Genomic DNA, 18,479 nt, shown 5'->3' with positions numbered 1-18,479 from the left:
AGAGAGCAATGCTTCTCAAATTGTCAGTAGCACAGTGGGTAGGGCGTTTGCCTTACACGCAGCCGACCTGGGTTTGATTCTTCCGCCCCTCTCAGAAAGCCCAACAAGCTACCAAGAGTATCCTGCCCACATGGCAGAGCCTGGCAAGCTACCCATGGTGTAATCGATATGCCAAAAGCAGTAATAACAAGTCAAACAATGGAGATATTACTGGTGCCCACTCGAGCAAATCGATGAACAATGGGATGACAGTGCTACAGTGATACCAGAGCCATCAGATGGGCATATTCAAATACATATTCTTGAGCCTAAAGAAATCCTAGAAATCCTGGAATTTCTCTTTCAGTTAGTGTGGGATGGAGCTCAAGAAGGGACATGTCTGACAGATTCTTGGTTGATGTCTGAGGATTGTGGTTCCAGACATTACTAGTCTGTAAGAAAAGGGAACAGCATATACCAGGTCTGGGGAGATCACAGGACAGCCTGGACTCTATTGTGACCCCTTGGTAATTTCTAGGGGGATATCATTTGTGCATTCCATTGCCCCCTTCCCCAAAATACCACAGCCTTTCAAAAGTCTTGCTATAAACCCTGTGGAGCTGCTAGCAGAGCAGTCCTCAGGCTCATTTGGTGACGGGGCCGGGAGAGACAGGGCACCTGCAGCATGGTGGGGAGAATCCACTGGTAGCCGCTGAGAGAGAAGAGGTGGTTGAAGTGCACAGCACTGTTGATGACCGTGGCAGCATACTGTCTGAGCAGGGCGCTGTCTTCGGGGTGCAGAATCAGCGCCCCATTGAAGACGTTGAGGAAGAGCATGATCTCATCTCCCCAGGGAAACTCGCTCGGCATGCCCAGGAACATCTCCTCGAGGAGCTGGATCCACAAGCTTTTCTGCAGAGTATCAAGGCCAAACAGCTCCTTTCCAGCTGCGAGGACATCAAATGACAGGGTAAGAATTAATTCTGGGATCCCGTCAGTGTGGGAGGGCATTCAAACCCAAGGGCACGGCTGGTCTGCATTTGTTCCAACTCTGGGGGATAAACAGTGACTGACTGTAGAAATGCTTTCCAGAACAATACTGCTGGCCTGAGTACAATGCTTCCTAGTCCCCAAAGAACTGTCATCAACACCTCTTTGATTTCACTCTGTGGGCAAGACAAGGCAGGCATTTACAGCATGTTGTTGCTGAATACACTCTTAAAAACCAGTCATTTCAGAAGGCTGGGGTGATAGTATGCAGGTGGCAGGTGGGGCACTTGCCTTACATGCAGCACACCTGGTTTTGATCCTTGGGACCCCACAGAGTTGGTCCTGGAGTCTGCCAGGGTTGATTCCTGATCCCTGAACCAGGAGTAACTCCATGAGCACTGGCAGTTGTGGTCCCCAAATAAAAAACACAAAAATTAATTTCAGCAAGAAAATGGTAGGGCTGGGCCTAGTTTTGGGTTTTGAATGCCTGGTCAGACTAGAACTTGTCCCACTATTGCTTTATGACTTCTTCATGATGATGAAGAAATTGCCCTGAATGAGTGAGGAACAGAGCAAGGTTTCAAAATGGGCCTGTTCGTTTTTGTCTCTCTATGTCTCTTTCTCACTTTAGATACATTTCTTCAATATAGAATTTCATGAGTTTTGAGGGGAAAAAAACCCTTATAAATTCATATTATTAACACCCAGTCAATATATAAATCGCTTTTACTACTTCAGAAAGTTTCTGTATGCCCCATTCTGGGTAATTTATGCCCCCAAATCAGATGTGACTGCTATTCTGATTTCTCGCTCTCTAAATGACCCTTGTCTCTTCTTGAAATCCATATAAATTATTGGCTTTTTATTCACATGGTCAAGCTTTCCCCTCTTGATACCACAATACTTCTCTGAATTGCCTATGAGCCCTATGGTAGGGCTTGCAGCATCAATATCACCCGGGAGCTTTCGAGAAAGGTAAGTTTCAGGGTCCCATGTCCCAATCCAAAGCTTCTGAATCAGAAACTCAGGGAGCGGTGGGAAGCAATCTGTGTTGTATCAAATTCTAAGGTATATTCTGGCTGGAGAAATACTGACTTAGACACTGCTGCTGGAGGTACCCTGCCCCCTACTCTCTCCCCCCAGCCCCCCCCCTCCGCCCGCAAGTATGGACAGGAGAGGATGCTCAAGAGGAAATGCTTCTTTCCTGATACCTTGAGGATCACTGAAGAGTGAAAATTCAGCATCAATTGCACTTCGTGGGAATGAGGGCAACCGGAGGAGGTCTTCCTGGAGCATGGAGACATGGGACTGTTTGTGGGCTGTCGGGATCTTCTGCGTAAGGGAAATGAGAAACAAAACGCGCCCTACTTCCTCCAGCTTCCGAGTGAACACCTAACAGAAGAGAAAAGTGGGAGTTCAGGAAAAGCCGAATTAGCAATTCTTAGCAATTCTGAAAGTACAGTGAGTTAAAAAAAAAAAAAAGAAAGAAAGGAAAAAATCTGTTATGGCAAAAACAATGATAAAAATATAAGGGGAGGAGTAAAATGAGGGTGATTTTAAAATGAGGTTCTTTACAACATGGAGCAAACAAGACTTAATTTCTTTTCACTGCCCGGTATGGATTGCTCTTACAGAAGGTTTACAGAAAACTTACAGAAAGTTTCTGATGCAGGAACACAAAGAAGGCTTTCTTAGGACCAGTTTAATATTACATAGAGCCTATTTGTTTGGATGTCATAATATGGATGGTCTTCTCCAACAAGGAACAAGTTTATCAGTTCTAATTACTATTATCATTTCCACTGATGCTTTGTTTCCTATCAGTTCTGGGTTTGCCTGTTACAGATGAGTGAAATGAAAACTGGGAAAAATCTGACTGGGGGAAAAAGTTGATGGAATTTAACTGGCACGTTTTAGCCCTAAATTTAGATGGCATGGGTGTAAGGTTGGCAGTTATTTTTCTGAGATCCTTCTTATTTCATAATATGTTGACAATGAATAGATTGGAAATGATGACTAAGAAGTCAACAAACTGTGCTCTGTTTTGCAGCACATGTACTAAAACTGAAACAACACTAACATGAATAACAGGGTCCCTGCCAAAGGATGGAACAAAAAATGGTGAAGTGCTCCATATGAAAAAGAAGAAAGGAAGATGGATGAAAGAGAAAAGAAAAAAAGAGAAAAGAAAAGTAAAAAAAGAAACAATGAAAAGAAAAGGAACAGTGAACAGGTGGTGAAGAAACTTTAGGGCCAGACCCTCATTTTAGTTTATGTAACATGGTTACAATGGTGTTAACACTGATTTTTTGGTTTTGTTTTGGAACACACCCAGAAGTGCTCAGGGATCACTCCTGGTAGGCTCAGAGGACCATATGGGACATAGGGAATTGAACTTGGCCCAGCTGTGTGCAGGGCAAGCACCTTGCTCACTGTATTATCTCTCTGATCCAGTTAACATTGAACTTTCTTTAATGAGTAAATCTATTGCATCTTCACCACCAGAAGGTGCTCAAGTGCCTCTGCCACTGATTCTCTATAACGTATAGTCCACTTCCTCTTCACCGTCACCCCCCCACACCCTTCCCACTGCTTGGTAATCTTAGTTTTGCAACAATAAGATATCAAACACATTTTTAAAGATGACTTTAAAAAATAACTCACAAGGTGCCACTATTGATTATTATTTTAATTATTTGCTGTCCCAATCAGAGACTGGGATGATGAGGAAGGGGTTGTTTATACATTATTTATATTTGCCATTCACAGTTTTTCCCAAAACTCAACACCTTGTAAAAAAAAAAGACAGTGCTTTCTTTCTTTTGAATGCAGTTAACTAGCTTATGGTAATTACATTTGTAATTTTTTAAGTAGTCTAGTTCTATACCATTTTTCGTCATCTCATGAAGGTATTCTTGAATAGTCTGAAACTAAATTATCATCCTTGACATACACAGAAAAATAAAACAATAAATCAATTGAAAATTCATTACAAATTTTAGTTAAAAACAAACACAACATATAGACCTTATTAAAACTGTATCATTATTAGAGCTGTATACTATACCTATATCCTTTGTACAAATTATTGGATTTGCTTAAGCTCAAAGCCTGATTTATGATCAGATGTTACTCTACTGATTAAGTTTTTCCCACCCCTCATTGCCAACTTTTAAAAAAGTAATTTAGTTTTATGTAGAGAAAAGAGAGAGTTACATATTCAAACGAGAACATAGGCTTCTCCAGAGGAATGCCAAGATTATACATCTCAGGTTGAGATGTTGGCAAATTGCCAACATAGAGAATGACTCTGCTCTTCAATATTAAGCCTCGGTATAACTATTTAGTTATGTTTCCTCTTGGTTTGAAAGAAATTTGTTCACACAAAGGTCAACTCACTGGTCAGTGGCAGAGCTAGAATGAAGTTCAAACCTGAGGACTTTAGCAGTGCTTTTTTCAGGCATTCTGTATTATTTAATTCCTTGTAGTTTTTTCCCCCAGCTACTCTAAACTTTTGGGAAAATCATCTACTAGCTTATTAGATGTACTTTTACAAAATTTAAAATGAAAATCAAAGTTAGAACTAGTAGATAAATTAGTAGATATCTTCTAATTTACTTAAATTTACTTAATTTAGAAGATTTCTGTTGTTTAGACTCATGACACCATCCGAGCGTTACTTCAAGTTCCTTAATATATTTTTATTACATTCCAATTTCTAAAAGTTGGTTAACATGACGATGGGAGCACTAGCCAATGACCAGGGTTCATTCATTTGCTCTCAAGAGGACCAAAAGGGTCACAGAATCAGAATTGGCAACACAATCTAGATTGTCTATCCCAGCACCATGAGGAATCCACCCCATCAATCACACGTGGTTCAGCACCTGTTTCTGAATGAGCTCCTGGCCCTTCTCGGGATGCATATGCACGAGATTCAGCTGTGGAGATACTGACCTCCGGAAAGGATAAATATCCCGAACAAAAGTCTGTGGTGGGATTACATAAAGAGGGAAATAAAACAAAGATTCAAATGGTTACAATTTTTTACCTTATTTCATTACTCAAATGCAAAACAATCACGTATTTCTGAATGTTTTTCACATCTCCTATTATTATATGCCCCATGATTTTACAAAGTCTTAAGGAAGATAAGCCCCACTTGTTGGCAAAACTTCAAACTGCCTAGGTGAGGACCCTTTCCAATCAGTAGGGAGCTATGCCAGGAGTGAAAAATCCAAAGGCAATTTGCTAAACGACATCTTGAAAGAAAAGGGTCACTGAGTGATGTCAGTGTTTTTTCTGAGATGTCCTTTGACTCATTAGAGATCACCTGGTCATGCATTAAATAACAGAAAGGGGAAGCAGAACTGCAGTAGAGGTCTAAAGAGGTACAGGGAAATTAAAATGGGCAATTTAAATTTTCACCTTGATGCAGTTACATTGAGTAACTAACTGCTTGACTTTTCCCCCTTTAATTATTATAATGATTTTATGTTGGATAATATTATCCCCTTCAATGTTCATAAAAGAAAAAAAAGTTACAAAGGTAAAGTGTCTTATTTACAGCTACATTACAGACAGTAAGATATTTGACCCCAAATTCCACACTTTAAGCTCCTAAATGCTTCCAGGGGTGCAAGTTGTCTTCAGGAAGGACATGAGGCCATTATTGCAGCCTTACCTTATTGTAGTGGATCAGATTCCATCTTTTATCCATGAGAAAGTAATGGGTGGACTGGGATTCTGGAATATTAAAAAACTCCAGGCACTCCTAGAACAATAAGAAAACAATCAATGTTTATTGATGACATGTCCCAAGAAGCAAACTAGATGATGCAAATATATAAACAAACTGACTTACAAGGAATTTAATGTATCATGTATTTATATCTTACACCCATTGTATATGCATACAAGTATGCATATATTTACTTTTCTGGGCGTTTTGAGTCATACCCAGTGGTGCTCAAGGTTTACTCTTGGCTCTGCCCTCAGTGATCACTCCTGGTTGTGCTTTGGTGACCATATGGGGTGCTGGGGATTGTTTCTGTGTTGGCTTCATGCCAAGGCCAACATCCTACCTGGTGTGGTATTACTCTGATCCCTATTGACATAAATTTAAATATACCCACATAGTTATCCAAAAGAATAACATAGTAAACCCTGATAATACTGTAGAAACTCTCCAAAAATGTGCATTTCTAATTCAGACTGCTGAACTGTGGAAATACAGTGACATCTACTGCTCCCAATTTGTGAAGGGAAGCATCTTTAGTGCCAATATAAAGAACAATATGAACTGCAGTGTATTCCTCATTAAATACTATATTTTAAATAGAATGATCTCCATGTACATACATAATTACCATTAGTATACAGTTTATTGAAGGAAAAATTATGACTAGATGTCCTGCAATTTTATTTAGACTGTCTGCACTTGTAGGGGAACCGGATTAAAATTCACTGCCCTCATGCTATAGCACAGTTTCCATGTAAGAAACAGAATGGATTGATTCTGGAGTTTTGTTTCACTGGGCTTTCTAAATTCTTAGAAGATGCCTGAGTAAAGCCTAATAGAGGTCTAGAACACTTTCTACTAAAAAAAATTTACAATTTTTTTAAAAACAAAAAGTCAAACATTTGGGTCTGGAACTTTATCTAAGAAATCAGATACCAAAAATCATGGACACCATATAAGAAGAAAATCATCGTATTAGCTTACTTAATGCTTTATTTAAAAAAAATACAGGCACATGAGTCTATGGATTGCATTTCTTTTTGAGGGGTGAAAACTGTGGTAACCATTAAAAATACTTTCTTGACACATTCATTTATTCTAAAGTTTACAGTTTCAGCTTTTCTAATAATTTCAAGATTAATAGAGAGTTAATCTTGAATCAATAAGATGCCACTTCAAATGTTCTCTGGCAAGAATCATGAGCTAACAGCTCAATTTTCCCTCAGAGCTCTCAGTGTGCAAAGCCGGGCTACATCAGTATTACAAGTGTAAAGACAAGTACTGCTGGGCATATCTCAAAACAAAAACAACAAAAATATTAACAATATTATAAGAGTTGGGAATACACACCAGAGTTGCCACCTCCTATAGCTGAGACAGGCTTGAATAATTTTGTCTACTCCAGTGCAGAGCTAAAATGTCAGTTAATGTTCGGAAAATTATGCAAGGAAAAAAGGAGATACATACTAGTGGAACCGATTATAGAAATAAACAAATGTACCTATTTGTTTTAAGAGAGATAAGGTCATTTACTCCAAAAATAAATATTCAGTGAAGAGGCATGAACATTGTACATGAAATTATTAATCTTGTCAAAGGCCACTTACCTTTAACAGGGCTTCAAACTGAGTATCTTCATGGACTGGTAACTGGGTTGGGATATCACATTCATTCTGCCCGTGAACTACTAAGGTTTTGGTACCTACGGAAGGTAAAAACAAAAGGAAACTGACTTCTATAGGAATCTTTAGATTTCAGTCATAAAACAATACCATATCAATGTCCTGAAATTTATTTATTTATATGTTTTATCATTCACTTATCTGCGGTGCTGGGAATTGATGTGTCTCATACATGTAAGGCAAGAGCTTTACTATTAGCTATAGCCCTTTTACTGCTATTATTTTGTAGTTAATGTGAAAGGTATATTGTATCAATTATACCACTTTAGAGTTAAATATATTTTTAAACATGTGGACTTATTACTAAAAAACAATTATAATCACTTATGAAGTTGCCAATGTTTTACATGCGCATTGTGTAAGATATTTAAATTCCACAGCAGTCCAATTATATGAGCAATATTTTTTTAATCTTAGAAATGAGAAAATAAAGAGCTTATTTATATAAGTAAGAACTGTTAATAGTTTATGGATAATGTAGTTAAAGGCACAAATTTGTTCACATAAAGTGAACAAATCAGAATTTAAATTTTGGGCATTGCAACAAATAAATATAACCCTTTTTAAAATACAAAACATGAAAACAACAATAATTGGGAAAATATCAAGAGAGATATGAGTAAAATTAAAACACTTGAACTGTATTTTACATTTACAGTTTTTTAAAAATTTCTACTTGGGCAGTGAAGTAATAACATCTATTTCATTTTCTATTACACATGCATGTGAAAATTATGCAAAACCTTGATTTTTGGGGGTAAAAGGGTTTGGGTCATACTAGGTGGTACTCGAGTTTTACTCTTATCTCTCTGCTCAGGGAATCACTCCTGGTGGTCTCAGGGGGACAAAATGAAGTGCTGGGGATCAAACCCAGGTTGGCCATGTGCAAGACAAATGCCCTACCCTCTATAATATGACTGCAGTCCCTACCTTGATGTTTAATAGATTATTTTTAAGTGTGCAACTGACAATGAAGGGGTTTTTTTTGTTATGATAAAACTGATCATTTTGTTGGGCAATGTATAAGACATATGAATGCACAACTCTCCAAGTATTATTTATTGACTGTTTATCAGGGATCTAAAGGCTACAGGCTACAACCTATTATTAATCACACCTATTTTACATACCTAAACTCATTGATCACAATTATGAAGTACAAGTTATATCCCTATTTTATACATGAGTAGAGAAAGCTTGAAAAATGATCACCTTTTTATAGCTAATACAAATTAAATGGCTCATAAATGGCAGTGTTATGGTTTTAACACAGGCTTTTTTGTTGCCAAAACCTTATCTACTTATAATTATCTATATATAATTGTTATCACAGCAGAGCCTGACAAGCTACCATGGCATATTCGAAATGCCAAAAACAGTAACAACGAGTCTCACAATGGAGGCATTACTGGTGCTCGTATGAGCAAATCGATGAGCAATGGGATGATAGTGATAGTGATAGAATTTTTGTCTTTCTCTTTGTTTTGATAATGTATTATCTCTTATTTTCCTAATCATGGCAAAAGGATAAAAGCTTGGCAAAAATCTTTATCCCAAAGAAAATCAGCTATCCAAAGAAAAAAAGAATGTATCTAAAATTTATGTCATACCTCACGTTCTTTTTGTGATTCTCTTTCTTGCTGCTTTTTCCTTTCTCAATTTGTCATAAAGCCATCTCTCATTGAATTTACAAAGTTCTGGGGTCTGTGCCATGCAAACAATATTATTCTCTCTGCATGCCAAAGATTCATTCAACAAGGCTTTCAGTTTAACTGGCCCTCTGCGATAGACTTAAACAAATCTCCCACCTTGGCAGGCCTTCAAGGACCAAGTTCACATTGATCTTAGTTCTGATGTCTTCTCTTTCATCTGGCCTTTGCTGACTTTTAAAGGATCTATTGTGTTTTTTTTCCCTTTCAGATAATATTAAACAAAAATTCTTTGAAATACTCAATCCTAAGGTCAGAGCTCTGAAAAATTTCTCATGAGTGAGAGAGCCACTTGGCCTATAAAAGGGTCATTCACTGTCTTAAAAACAGAACACAACATTTTGCCACTCAAAAGCAGCCATTACCTGGCATGGATGCGGTCACCAGGAGCTTGACCTCACATTGCTCTTTCTTCATCGTCTGCTTCAGATCCTTGAAGAACAGACCCTCCACATAACCCACCACCTCCCAGAGGAATGTCAGGGTGGCTGAAATGGCATCCATCCCCCATTCACAAGGGGTTCGCACAAAGTACATGATTAATCCCACCTAAAAAACAGAAGGAAGTTCACAAAGTCACAATAAGCCTGAGCTCATATTAGAATTTTTCTTCTTTCTTTCTTTCTTTCTTTCTTTCTTTCTTTCTTTCTTTCTTTCTTTCTTTCTTTCTTTCTTTCTTTCTTTCTTTCTTTCTTTCTTTCTTTCTTTCTTTCTTTCTTTCTCTTTCTGTCTTCTTTTTTTCTCTCCCTCCCTCCCTCCCTCTTTCTTCCTTCCTTCCTTCCTTCCTTCCTTCCTTCCTTCCTTCCTTCCTTCCTTCCTTCCTTCCTTCCTTCCTTCCTTCCTTTCTTTCTTTCTTTCTTTCTTTCTTTCTTTCTTTCTTTCTTTCTTTCTTTCTTTCTGCTTTCTTTCTTTCTCTCTTTCTCTTTCATTCTCTCTCTTTCTCTATCATTTTCTTTCTTTCCTTCTTTCTTTCTTTCTTGCTTTCTTACAATTTTTCTTACTTTCTAAATAAAACATTCTTTCAGGTTTTCTATTCTCCCTTTCAAATGCTTCCTTAACACTCTCAATGTCAATAACCAGGACATGAATGGGAAATTGAAGGCAGATTGCCAGACATTTTATGGCATTTTTTCTAGTCTTCAGGTCACTTGGTAGCTCAGGTACTTGGGACTCCCAAAGTTAGGGTTTTGTGTGTGCGTGTTTGTGTGTGCGTGTATGTGACAGAGAGAGAGAGAGAGAGAGAGAGAGAGAGAGAGAGAGAGAGAGAGGAAGAGAGAGAGATTTACACTATGTACAGCTTATGTATACCTAAGAGTCTAAATCAAAGCATCTCTTTCTTGCTAAGTTCAAATTTATTTATTTATTTATTTATTTATTTATTTATTTATTTATTTATTTATTTGTCTAGTGTTTTCAGCCACATCTAGTGGTATTCAGGGCTTACTCCTGAATCTGTATTCAGGAATCACTCTGGTGGTGCTCAAGATGTCTTTTGTGGTGCTGGGGATCAAACCTAGGTCTGCAAGCATCTTAACTCCAATACTGTCTCTTAACTCCTTTATTATCTCTCTGGTCCAGGTAGTAGGAGGATGCAAGAGGATAAGAATAGACTAGAAGAGACATAGAGATAGTGGAGGAAGACGGTGGGCACTTTGGGGTGTGTGTGTGTGAGGGGACATAAGATAATTTTTATATCACTACCATATACTTTAACATTACAATAAATAGATAAAAATAAAATTAAGACTATAATAAACAAAAATGAGGTCTACATAAACAACAGAGTGGCAATAGTAATTACAAATGAAATATAATGTATTTGTTATATAGATAAATAACTTAAATTCTGTTAATGCTTACAGTAGAACAATTCAAAGTTCATGGTACTAATAAAATTGGATCTTAAGACAAAGATTTATTTTTTTATTAGTTTATTTTTAATTAGAGAGTCATCGTGAGGGTACAGTTACAGATCCATACATCTTTGTGCTCATGTTTCCCCCATACAAAGTTCGATAACCCATCCCTTCACCAGTGCCCATTCTCCACCACCAGTAAACCCAACATCCCTCCCCCTCTCCCCAGTCCCGTCTCCCCCCACCCCACCCTGCCACTATGGCAGGGAATTCCCTTTTGTTCTCTCTCTCTGATTAGGAAGACAAAGATTTAAAAGAAAAGAAACAAAATAAATCATCTTTCACATTAAAAAATAATCCTAACAACTATTTGGCCACCAAACCTCTTTGGAAATTTCCACAGATATGTTTGTATCTCAGGTTGAAGATCATTGCATCAAGCTAAATAGTGAATTTAAGTGTTCTAAAAGAGTCTGAAAGAGATATATCACTATTCTCAATATTACCTTTATCACACATATCTATTATATGTATCTAGAAAAAAACTGTATGATAAGGAAAACAGAAATTATTTAGACCTCATTGCTTTCCATTCTGAGTACAACAACCTGAGTACAAGTTCACCCAAAGTGCCCATTTGTTTGGGATTTGGGAAACATCAGAATTTAGATATTAACACAAAACTAGAATTTATATGCATACAAAATAAGACTATACAGTAAGAACAAAAAGTTACCAGCTCCTTACACTCAATTAACCTAGCTGGTATGACTTATTTGGAATAGACAGGCAAGTGTGAGAGAAGGGAAATGAAATATCCATCTTATTTCGAAGCACAAAGTCAAAGGAGAGCAATGGTAAGCATTTCCCTTGTACAGTGACCTAGAAATACGGGCAGGTTTAAGCAAGTGAAGGTAACACTACAGGGGTTCTTGTGTCCAGTTTCTGGGTGTCTATAAACACCTCACCATCTTTCAGTACCAAACTGAATGATGAAACATAAACTTGGCAAGGCACCTGCTCAGACTGAAGGTTGCCTTGATATTTGACTCTGCTAACTGCCTTTGATCTTTATGTAGGGCAAGCAAGACCAAGAAGCAATAGATAACTGACTGGAGATCATTTCAGTTAGAATTACATGGATGTGTCACAGAATGTTCTCATACAGCATTTCTCAACTGGAGACCATACAGCCCCTAATGGGCCCCCAAGAGATCCCAAGGGAGCCACAGGTAAAAAATGTATCAAAAGGAGGAGAAAACATGAGACTAGGGAGTTAGTCAGTAGGACAGGGATGCCACATGAGGGAAACAAGGTCAGAAGAGGGCCACATTTGAATGAAGGTTGAGAAACAAAGCTCTTGTTTAAACTAGAATCATATTGGAAGATATCTGGAACTCAGAGGAGTCTATTCTCAAGGAAGAGATGAGGTATATTGAGTCCTTGAATAAGCCCTGAGTTAAATCAACCATGACTTCTAGTTTCCACCAGCCAAAGAAGGAACATTGTCTCAAAAAGAGAAAACCAAGAGCAAACACGAAATACTGAATGGTGAGCAAAGTCTTTTTTTCTCTCTGATGTCACATAATATCAAAGATGAAAACAATTGGAAGGGAGAATGCCTAGAGACTCAGCATTTTGAGTGAAAGATTCAACACCACTCAGACTATTATTTTATTTTTATATTTTTTCCCATGAGAATGAGCAGGTAAGTACTCATTAAGAAAACCAAAGCAATCACAGAGAAGATAAAGGAGTTACAAATATTCTTTGCACATGAGAGTTGTAGTGTAAGTTAAATTTATCATCTTGTTATAACTTCACATAATTAACTCTTTTATTTCCTTAGTACTAGAAGACAGTAAGGAAGAAAGAAATTATTCCCACATAGAAATTCATCTGGCCATCTGTATGCCTATATTAAGATACAATGTGAAAGAACAGTTATCATGCCAAGAGTTCCCAAACTAGATATTTATTTATATCATAAGGAGGAGAATATAAAGAGATTGGGAGATTCTGGAGAATTTAGTAAAAGCTGTTATGACAATTTAAAGAATGGAAAAACATTCACAAGTTGTTTTTGTATTCAACAATATTTACTGTATGTTTTAACCAGTCATATAAAATACGTGAAAAATAACTAAATATAATGTCTTTTATCAAAACCAAAATTGAAAATAGAAATCTAGGGAACAGGGAGATATCTTATCTCTGGGATTGGTCCCCAGACTCCAGCACAAGATTTCCTTCCCTCAGCAAAAACAAAAACAAACCAAATTAGAACCAACATCAGGAAATCACACAAAAGAAGACAGAGAGAAAATGAAATTTGTTGAGGGTTAACCACATAACAAGGATGGTGCCAGGAGTTTTCTCAAACAGTGGTGAATCTTGCAGAACATGATTTATGTTATTATACAATTAATGGGAAATTATTTTTAAACATTTCCTACATGGATTCTACATTTGAAATGAACATTTATAATCTACCGGAACCTGAAACTCACCAAGTAGTTGAAAAGGATGTGAGATGTTTGAGCAGGAAAGTCTCCAATATTCAAGAGAAGTTTGCGCAGCATGTACATCAGTTCATCCTGAAAAAACAAAATTTTTGCATCTCATCAGCTGCCAAGTTGTGGGAAGTAAAATTAACTTCTTGTAAGCAGGAGGTATTTTCTTACTCTTGCCCACATGTTGATTTTCCACCATGTTTGGCATTTTAATATGGCTTATGTGATACTGATTAGATAGACAGTTTTTAAATAACTGTAGTGACTTTACCTAGGAGCTAACATGAAATCACTGAGCATATGGACAAGAAAAGTAAGACTTTTCTAAGATTAAAAAAAACTTAAGTGGTATCTGCATATCCATGGTAAGTCACAAGAAAACTGTATATATAGTTGACTTTATAGCTCGCCATAGCCAGACCTCTTAGAAGGATGGATATTGAGAAATCATCACACAAATTATATTTAGAACTTTATAGCTTTTCTTTCTGAATTTCAAGTTAAAGAATTAAAACTGGCTGGGTACAGTGGATAGGAACTTTGCCTTACATGTGGCTGACCCGGGTTCAATATCTGGCATTCAGTATGGTCCCCTGAGCATTGCCAAGAATAATTCCTGAGTGTAGTGTTAGGTGTGACCCCTCAGCATCATCGGTGTGACCCAAAAGCCAAAAAAAAAAAAAGGAAAAAAATAAAACTGGTCTAAAGAAGGATAATATAATCTCTTTGTTATTAACCTTACCTTTCAAAATTAAATATCCAAACAACTATTATTATAACATTTAAGTTAACATATATGTATTTTGGAATCACCCAGAAATATTTTTTTCTCTCAATTTTATTTTGGAGTACTACAGCTCAAACCCCGGCCTTCATAAATGTAAACCATATTGTCTATCACTGAGCTACAAACCCTGGACACAAAGAAAAGCTCACCTTTATTTGGAATAATTTCCTTAAAGGATGGTTTAATATATTAGAATTTTTGATGAATGGAAATTAAAAAAATATATATGTATGTATTTTGCTCTTTGGGTCACACTCAAGGATGCACAGGGGTTACTCCTGGCTTTGCACTCAGGAATTACTCCTGGTGGTGCTTGGGGGACCACATGGGATGCCAAGGATTTAACCCAGGTTGGCCGCATGCAAGGCAAATGCCGTACCCGAGATACTATCGCTCAAGCCTCTAAAAATATTTTTTAATAATCCTAACTGTATCACAGACTGCCAAACAATGGAAAAATCAATGAAAACACCTAACACCAAGATTTTTCTAAATCAAAATTTTGGATTAAAGGACCAAGGACCTTTCAGTAAGGTCATCACTAGCAATGTAGCAGACACATGTGGAAGTCGTATTTAATGGAGAAATTCAAAAGGACAAAGGAAGTGTAATATTGCTAATTTTTGTATAACTATATGAGGTGCTATTAGCATGCAAAGCACAATGCCATGCTTAGAACAGTATTCCTTTACATAGCCATAGAAATAAACTATAAGGAAAGAGAAATATACTTGTCTATTGCTGATGGTTAGTTTTTCCAGGAAATGTCGAAGAACTGTAGATGGATCTTCAATTAGACAATTCCACAGAACTTGTTGGGCCACAGCACTCACTTTAGAAGAGAAAGGAAAGTGAACATGTGTTTAATAAACACAAAACTATTAAATAATTATTCAAATAATTTATTAAGATTTAATAAATTTAAAGTTTTTAGCATTAGAAAGTTCTCTGGTCATTTTTCCACTGAAAGGTATTTGTTCTTTTTTTTGTTTCTGAATATTTTCACCTACAAAGAAAAGATAATGGCATTAAAGTCTGGTCTTTGGGTATTGGCATTTTTTGTAGAGATTATATTTGTTAAATATAATAGAGCATTATAAATTCTGCTATATGTGACAGCATGAGCGGACTTTGAGGGCACTGTGCTGAGTCAAAGACAAAAATTGTATGATTTCACTTCATTTCACTTTGTGGAATCTAAAATAACATGAACCCAGGTACAAAGAATAATCTGGTTTTGTGGGGAGAAGGAGAGTGGGAGGAATGAGTGAAGATAATTAAAAACGACAAATGACATTTACCTTTCAGTTAGATGATAAATAAACCATTGAGTTGTGATCTACAACATGGTTGACTACTATTTACAACACTGTTATAATACTTAAAAGGTGCCTAAGGGAATAGATCTTTAAAATTCTCATTATCAAAAAAATATTGTTACGAGGTTGGAGGGTAGAAGGAGGGTCATGTTGTCCCTGGGCTCTTGACTTGCACATGACAGACCTGTATCCAATTCCTGGAAGGACATATGGACCCTTGTACTCAGGAGTGATCCTTGAGTACAGAGCCAGGAGTAAGATCTGAGCATTGTCAAGTGTGCCTCTCTCTTCCAAAAAAAGTACTGTTACAATGTATAGTGATGAATATTAACTACAATTATGATGCTAACCATTTTTTTTGCATACACATATTTCAACCCGATATGTTGTATACCTAAGAATAAAAGCATACATTTTGTGAAATAAAAGCATACAATTTGTTCTAATACCTTAACACTATCAGTGGTAGGAAATTATAGAATAGAACTGCTATTTCATTGCTGTCTGGAGACAATTCTAAAATAAGTAATTGGTTTTTGGAAAATCTGGTTTGGTTTATGAAATTCATATAAAATAGGAATATTATTTATTATAAATAAGAATTATCTAATAAATACCTCATTCAGCTGCAGAATAGTTGAGAGAGTTAAAATTAGGCTAAAAGATCTAATGAAGATGTTTTAGAAATATGTATTTATAATGTGGAAAAGAGTGCTACTTCTCGAGGAAAGGTGGTCAGTTGAAGCTTCCCTGGGAATTCTTGTTAGGAAAGTAGGTGGATAAATGTGAAGACGAAGTAAGCATTATAAGATCTTCAGTTTGACTTAGCTTGGGGCTGGAGCTAAGGTACAGTGGGGAAGGTGTTTGACATTCACCTGGTCAATCTGGGTTTGATCCTTAACATTCATATGGTTCCCCAAGTCCTACTAGGAATCATCCCTGAATGCAAAGCCAGGAATAATCCCTGAGAACCACCAGGTGTGCCCCAAATGCAAAACAAATAATTGACTTAGTTTCTTAGACTAGATATTTAGAATTTAGCACACATTAATCATTAATCAATTAAATATATATATATAATCATATATATTTCGGGGGGGGTTGGATCAAATTGGAGTGTGTAGAGCTTATCCTGGCTCTGTGCTCAGGGGTCATTCGTGCTGGTTTCTCTAGCAATATTGGTTCACATTCACTAATTCCACATATGTTCTGCAGGGCTGTGTTTGTGATATCTCTGCTTGCTGCTGAGACACTGCAGTAACAACAGCCGCTGAGTCCTTGTATTCTTTATGGTGACTCACCCTGGTTTCATGGCCCCAGACCTTGAGTCTGGGCAGTTAGGGACAACATAACCCTCCTTCTTTCTGGATCAAGCTCCTCTCTGAGTGTGAGTGAATGCACAAAGGTGTACTGTGGAGGAGGAGACAGTCTGTCATCCCCTGTTGCCTGTCGCTGCCTGTCCACCCCTTCAGCAAATGGCAGCCTGAGGCCTCAGCAGGCTCAAGTCAAGTCACCCATTCAGGATGTGTGCAGATGGATATTTTTAAGGCTTAGATGAATATTCAGGTCACTATTTCTTTTCTTTTTTGTTTTGTTTGGGAGAAGACCACACCTAGTGGTGCTCAGGGCTTACTCCTGGCTCTGCACTCAGAAATTACTTCTGGCAGTGTTCAGGGATGCTGGAGACTAAATCCAGGCCGGCTATATGCAAGGCAAGTGCTCTACCCACTGTACGACCACTGCAGCCCCTCAGTCAACTATTTCTTAATGTTGACTATAATCTGTGCCTCTCTTTTACCCTGTTCCCAATCCTGGGATTACATTGATTGAACACCTTACTGAATGAATGTCCTCATATGAAAGGTCTCCCAAAGCTGTTTGTTAATTCTTTTGTTCACTTCCTCTGTGAGGCCAGGTGAGATTTTGTGGTCACTTCTCTGTTTTGTTGGCTTGGATATGATATGATCTCACAGGGTACCCAGCTTTGCCATTTTGATTTGCATGTATTTTTAAACAAAATATAGAAAACATTCTTTGGAACACAACTTTTTACTATTATATTGAGCACTTTTTATATTCATGCTCTCTGAGAATATTATTTCTAATGTGCACAGAATGTTACAAGTAAAGGTATATGATGAACTGTCTTTTGTTAGACATGTAATAAAACTTATCGAATATTTTTATTTTTAAATATGCCTATAATATAAGCCTTTGTAAAGTCCTTGTATTGACTTAGGAAATTAAACAATATCAAAAATCTATTTATAAACATTCTCATACTTGAAGATTTGAAGATTTGGAAACATATTTTGAAATTTTATTGTAGAATGCTTGTATTAGAATTTATGCTCCCACAAGGAAGAGGTTGGAATATTTTTCCCCAAAACATTTACTCAATATGGGTACTTTCATTTAAATTATCTTCACCATTTTTTCCTGAAATGCAAGATTTCAATGTTGTTTTAAACAATATTGTTTATAATTTTAAAAATGTCTTTATATATTTTGCACATTTTCTATTAGATTTCAAATATCATTGTTAAGTTATAAAGGCTTTAAAAAATGTTAAAAAAGGACTGGAGAGATTGTATAGGAGGTAAGGCCTTGTATGCTGCTGACCCTGGTTCAAAACAATGGCATTGCATATAGTTGCCTTAGTACCACCAGGGGTCATCACTGAGCACAGAGCCAGCAATAGCTCCTGAGTACCTTTAGGTATGACCCAAACTGTGGCACTTCTCCCCCCTATAATATTATGAATATTAATCCTTTGTCACCTATATATGACTAATTTTTGACTTTTTGTTCAACAATTATTTTCTTTAGGAAAAGTAATGTAATTACATTACACCTGTAATTCTGTAATTACTTTACAAATGTAATGCTAATTAAGAGAGAAG

General features: G+C 36.9%; 1 protein-coding gene and 1 non-coding gene across 11 annotated transcripts in view; one reads left to right on the top strand and one right to left on the bottom strand.

Annotated features, from left to right (window-relative positions):
- The window catches only part of UNC80 (unc-80 homolog, NALCN channel complex subunit), a 253,774-nt gene that overhangs the window by 62,699 nt on the left and 172,596 nt on the right, over positions 1–18,479 (bottom strand). For all 10 annotated transcript variants that reach the window (XM_055123362.1, XM_055123368.1, XM_055123366.1 and 7 more), the window contains exons 36-43: positions 14,989–15,089; positions 13,468–13,554; positions 9,467–9,650; positions 7,318–7,412; positions 5,654–5,743; positions 4,857–4,958; positions 2,181–2,361; positions 658–926 (exon numbers count right to left, since the gene is read on the bottom strand). In XM_055123362.1, the coding sequence (XP_054979337.1) occupies positions 658–926; positions 2,181–2,361; positions 4,857–4,958; positions 5,654–5,743; positions 7,318–7,412; positions 9,467–9,650; positions 13,468–13,554; positions 14,989–15,089 (1,109 nt within the window). The remainder of the gene's footprint in view (positions 1–657; positions 927–2,180; positions 2,362–4,856; positions 4,959–5,653; positions 5,744–7,317; positions 7,413–9,466; positions 9,651–13,467; positions 13,555–14,988; positions 15,090–18,479) is intronic.
- On the top strand, positions 3,004–3,110 carry LOC129400543 (U6 spliceosomal RNA). Its single transcript, XR_008627766.1, has one exon. It is a non-coding gene; the product is annotated as a U6 spliceosomal RNA (small nuclear RNA).

Source organism: Sorex araneus, chromosome X (assembly GCF_027595985.1).
Source record: "Sorex araneus isolate mSorAra2 chromosome X, mSorAra2.pri, whole genome shotgun sequence".
Lineage (NCBI taxonomy): Eukaryota > Metazoa > Chordata > Mammalia > Eulipotyphla > Soricidae > Sorex > Sorex araneus.
The sequence above is the reverse complement of the archived record's forward strand: the minus strand, read 5'-3'. Positions and strand labels throughout refer to the sequence as shown.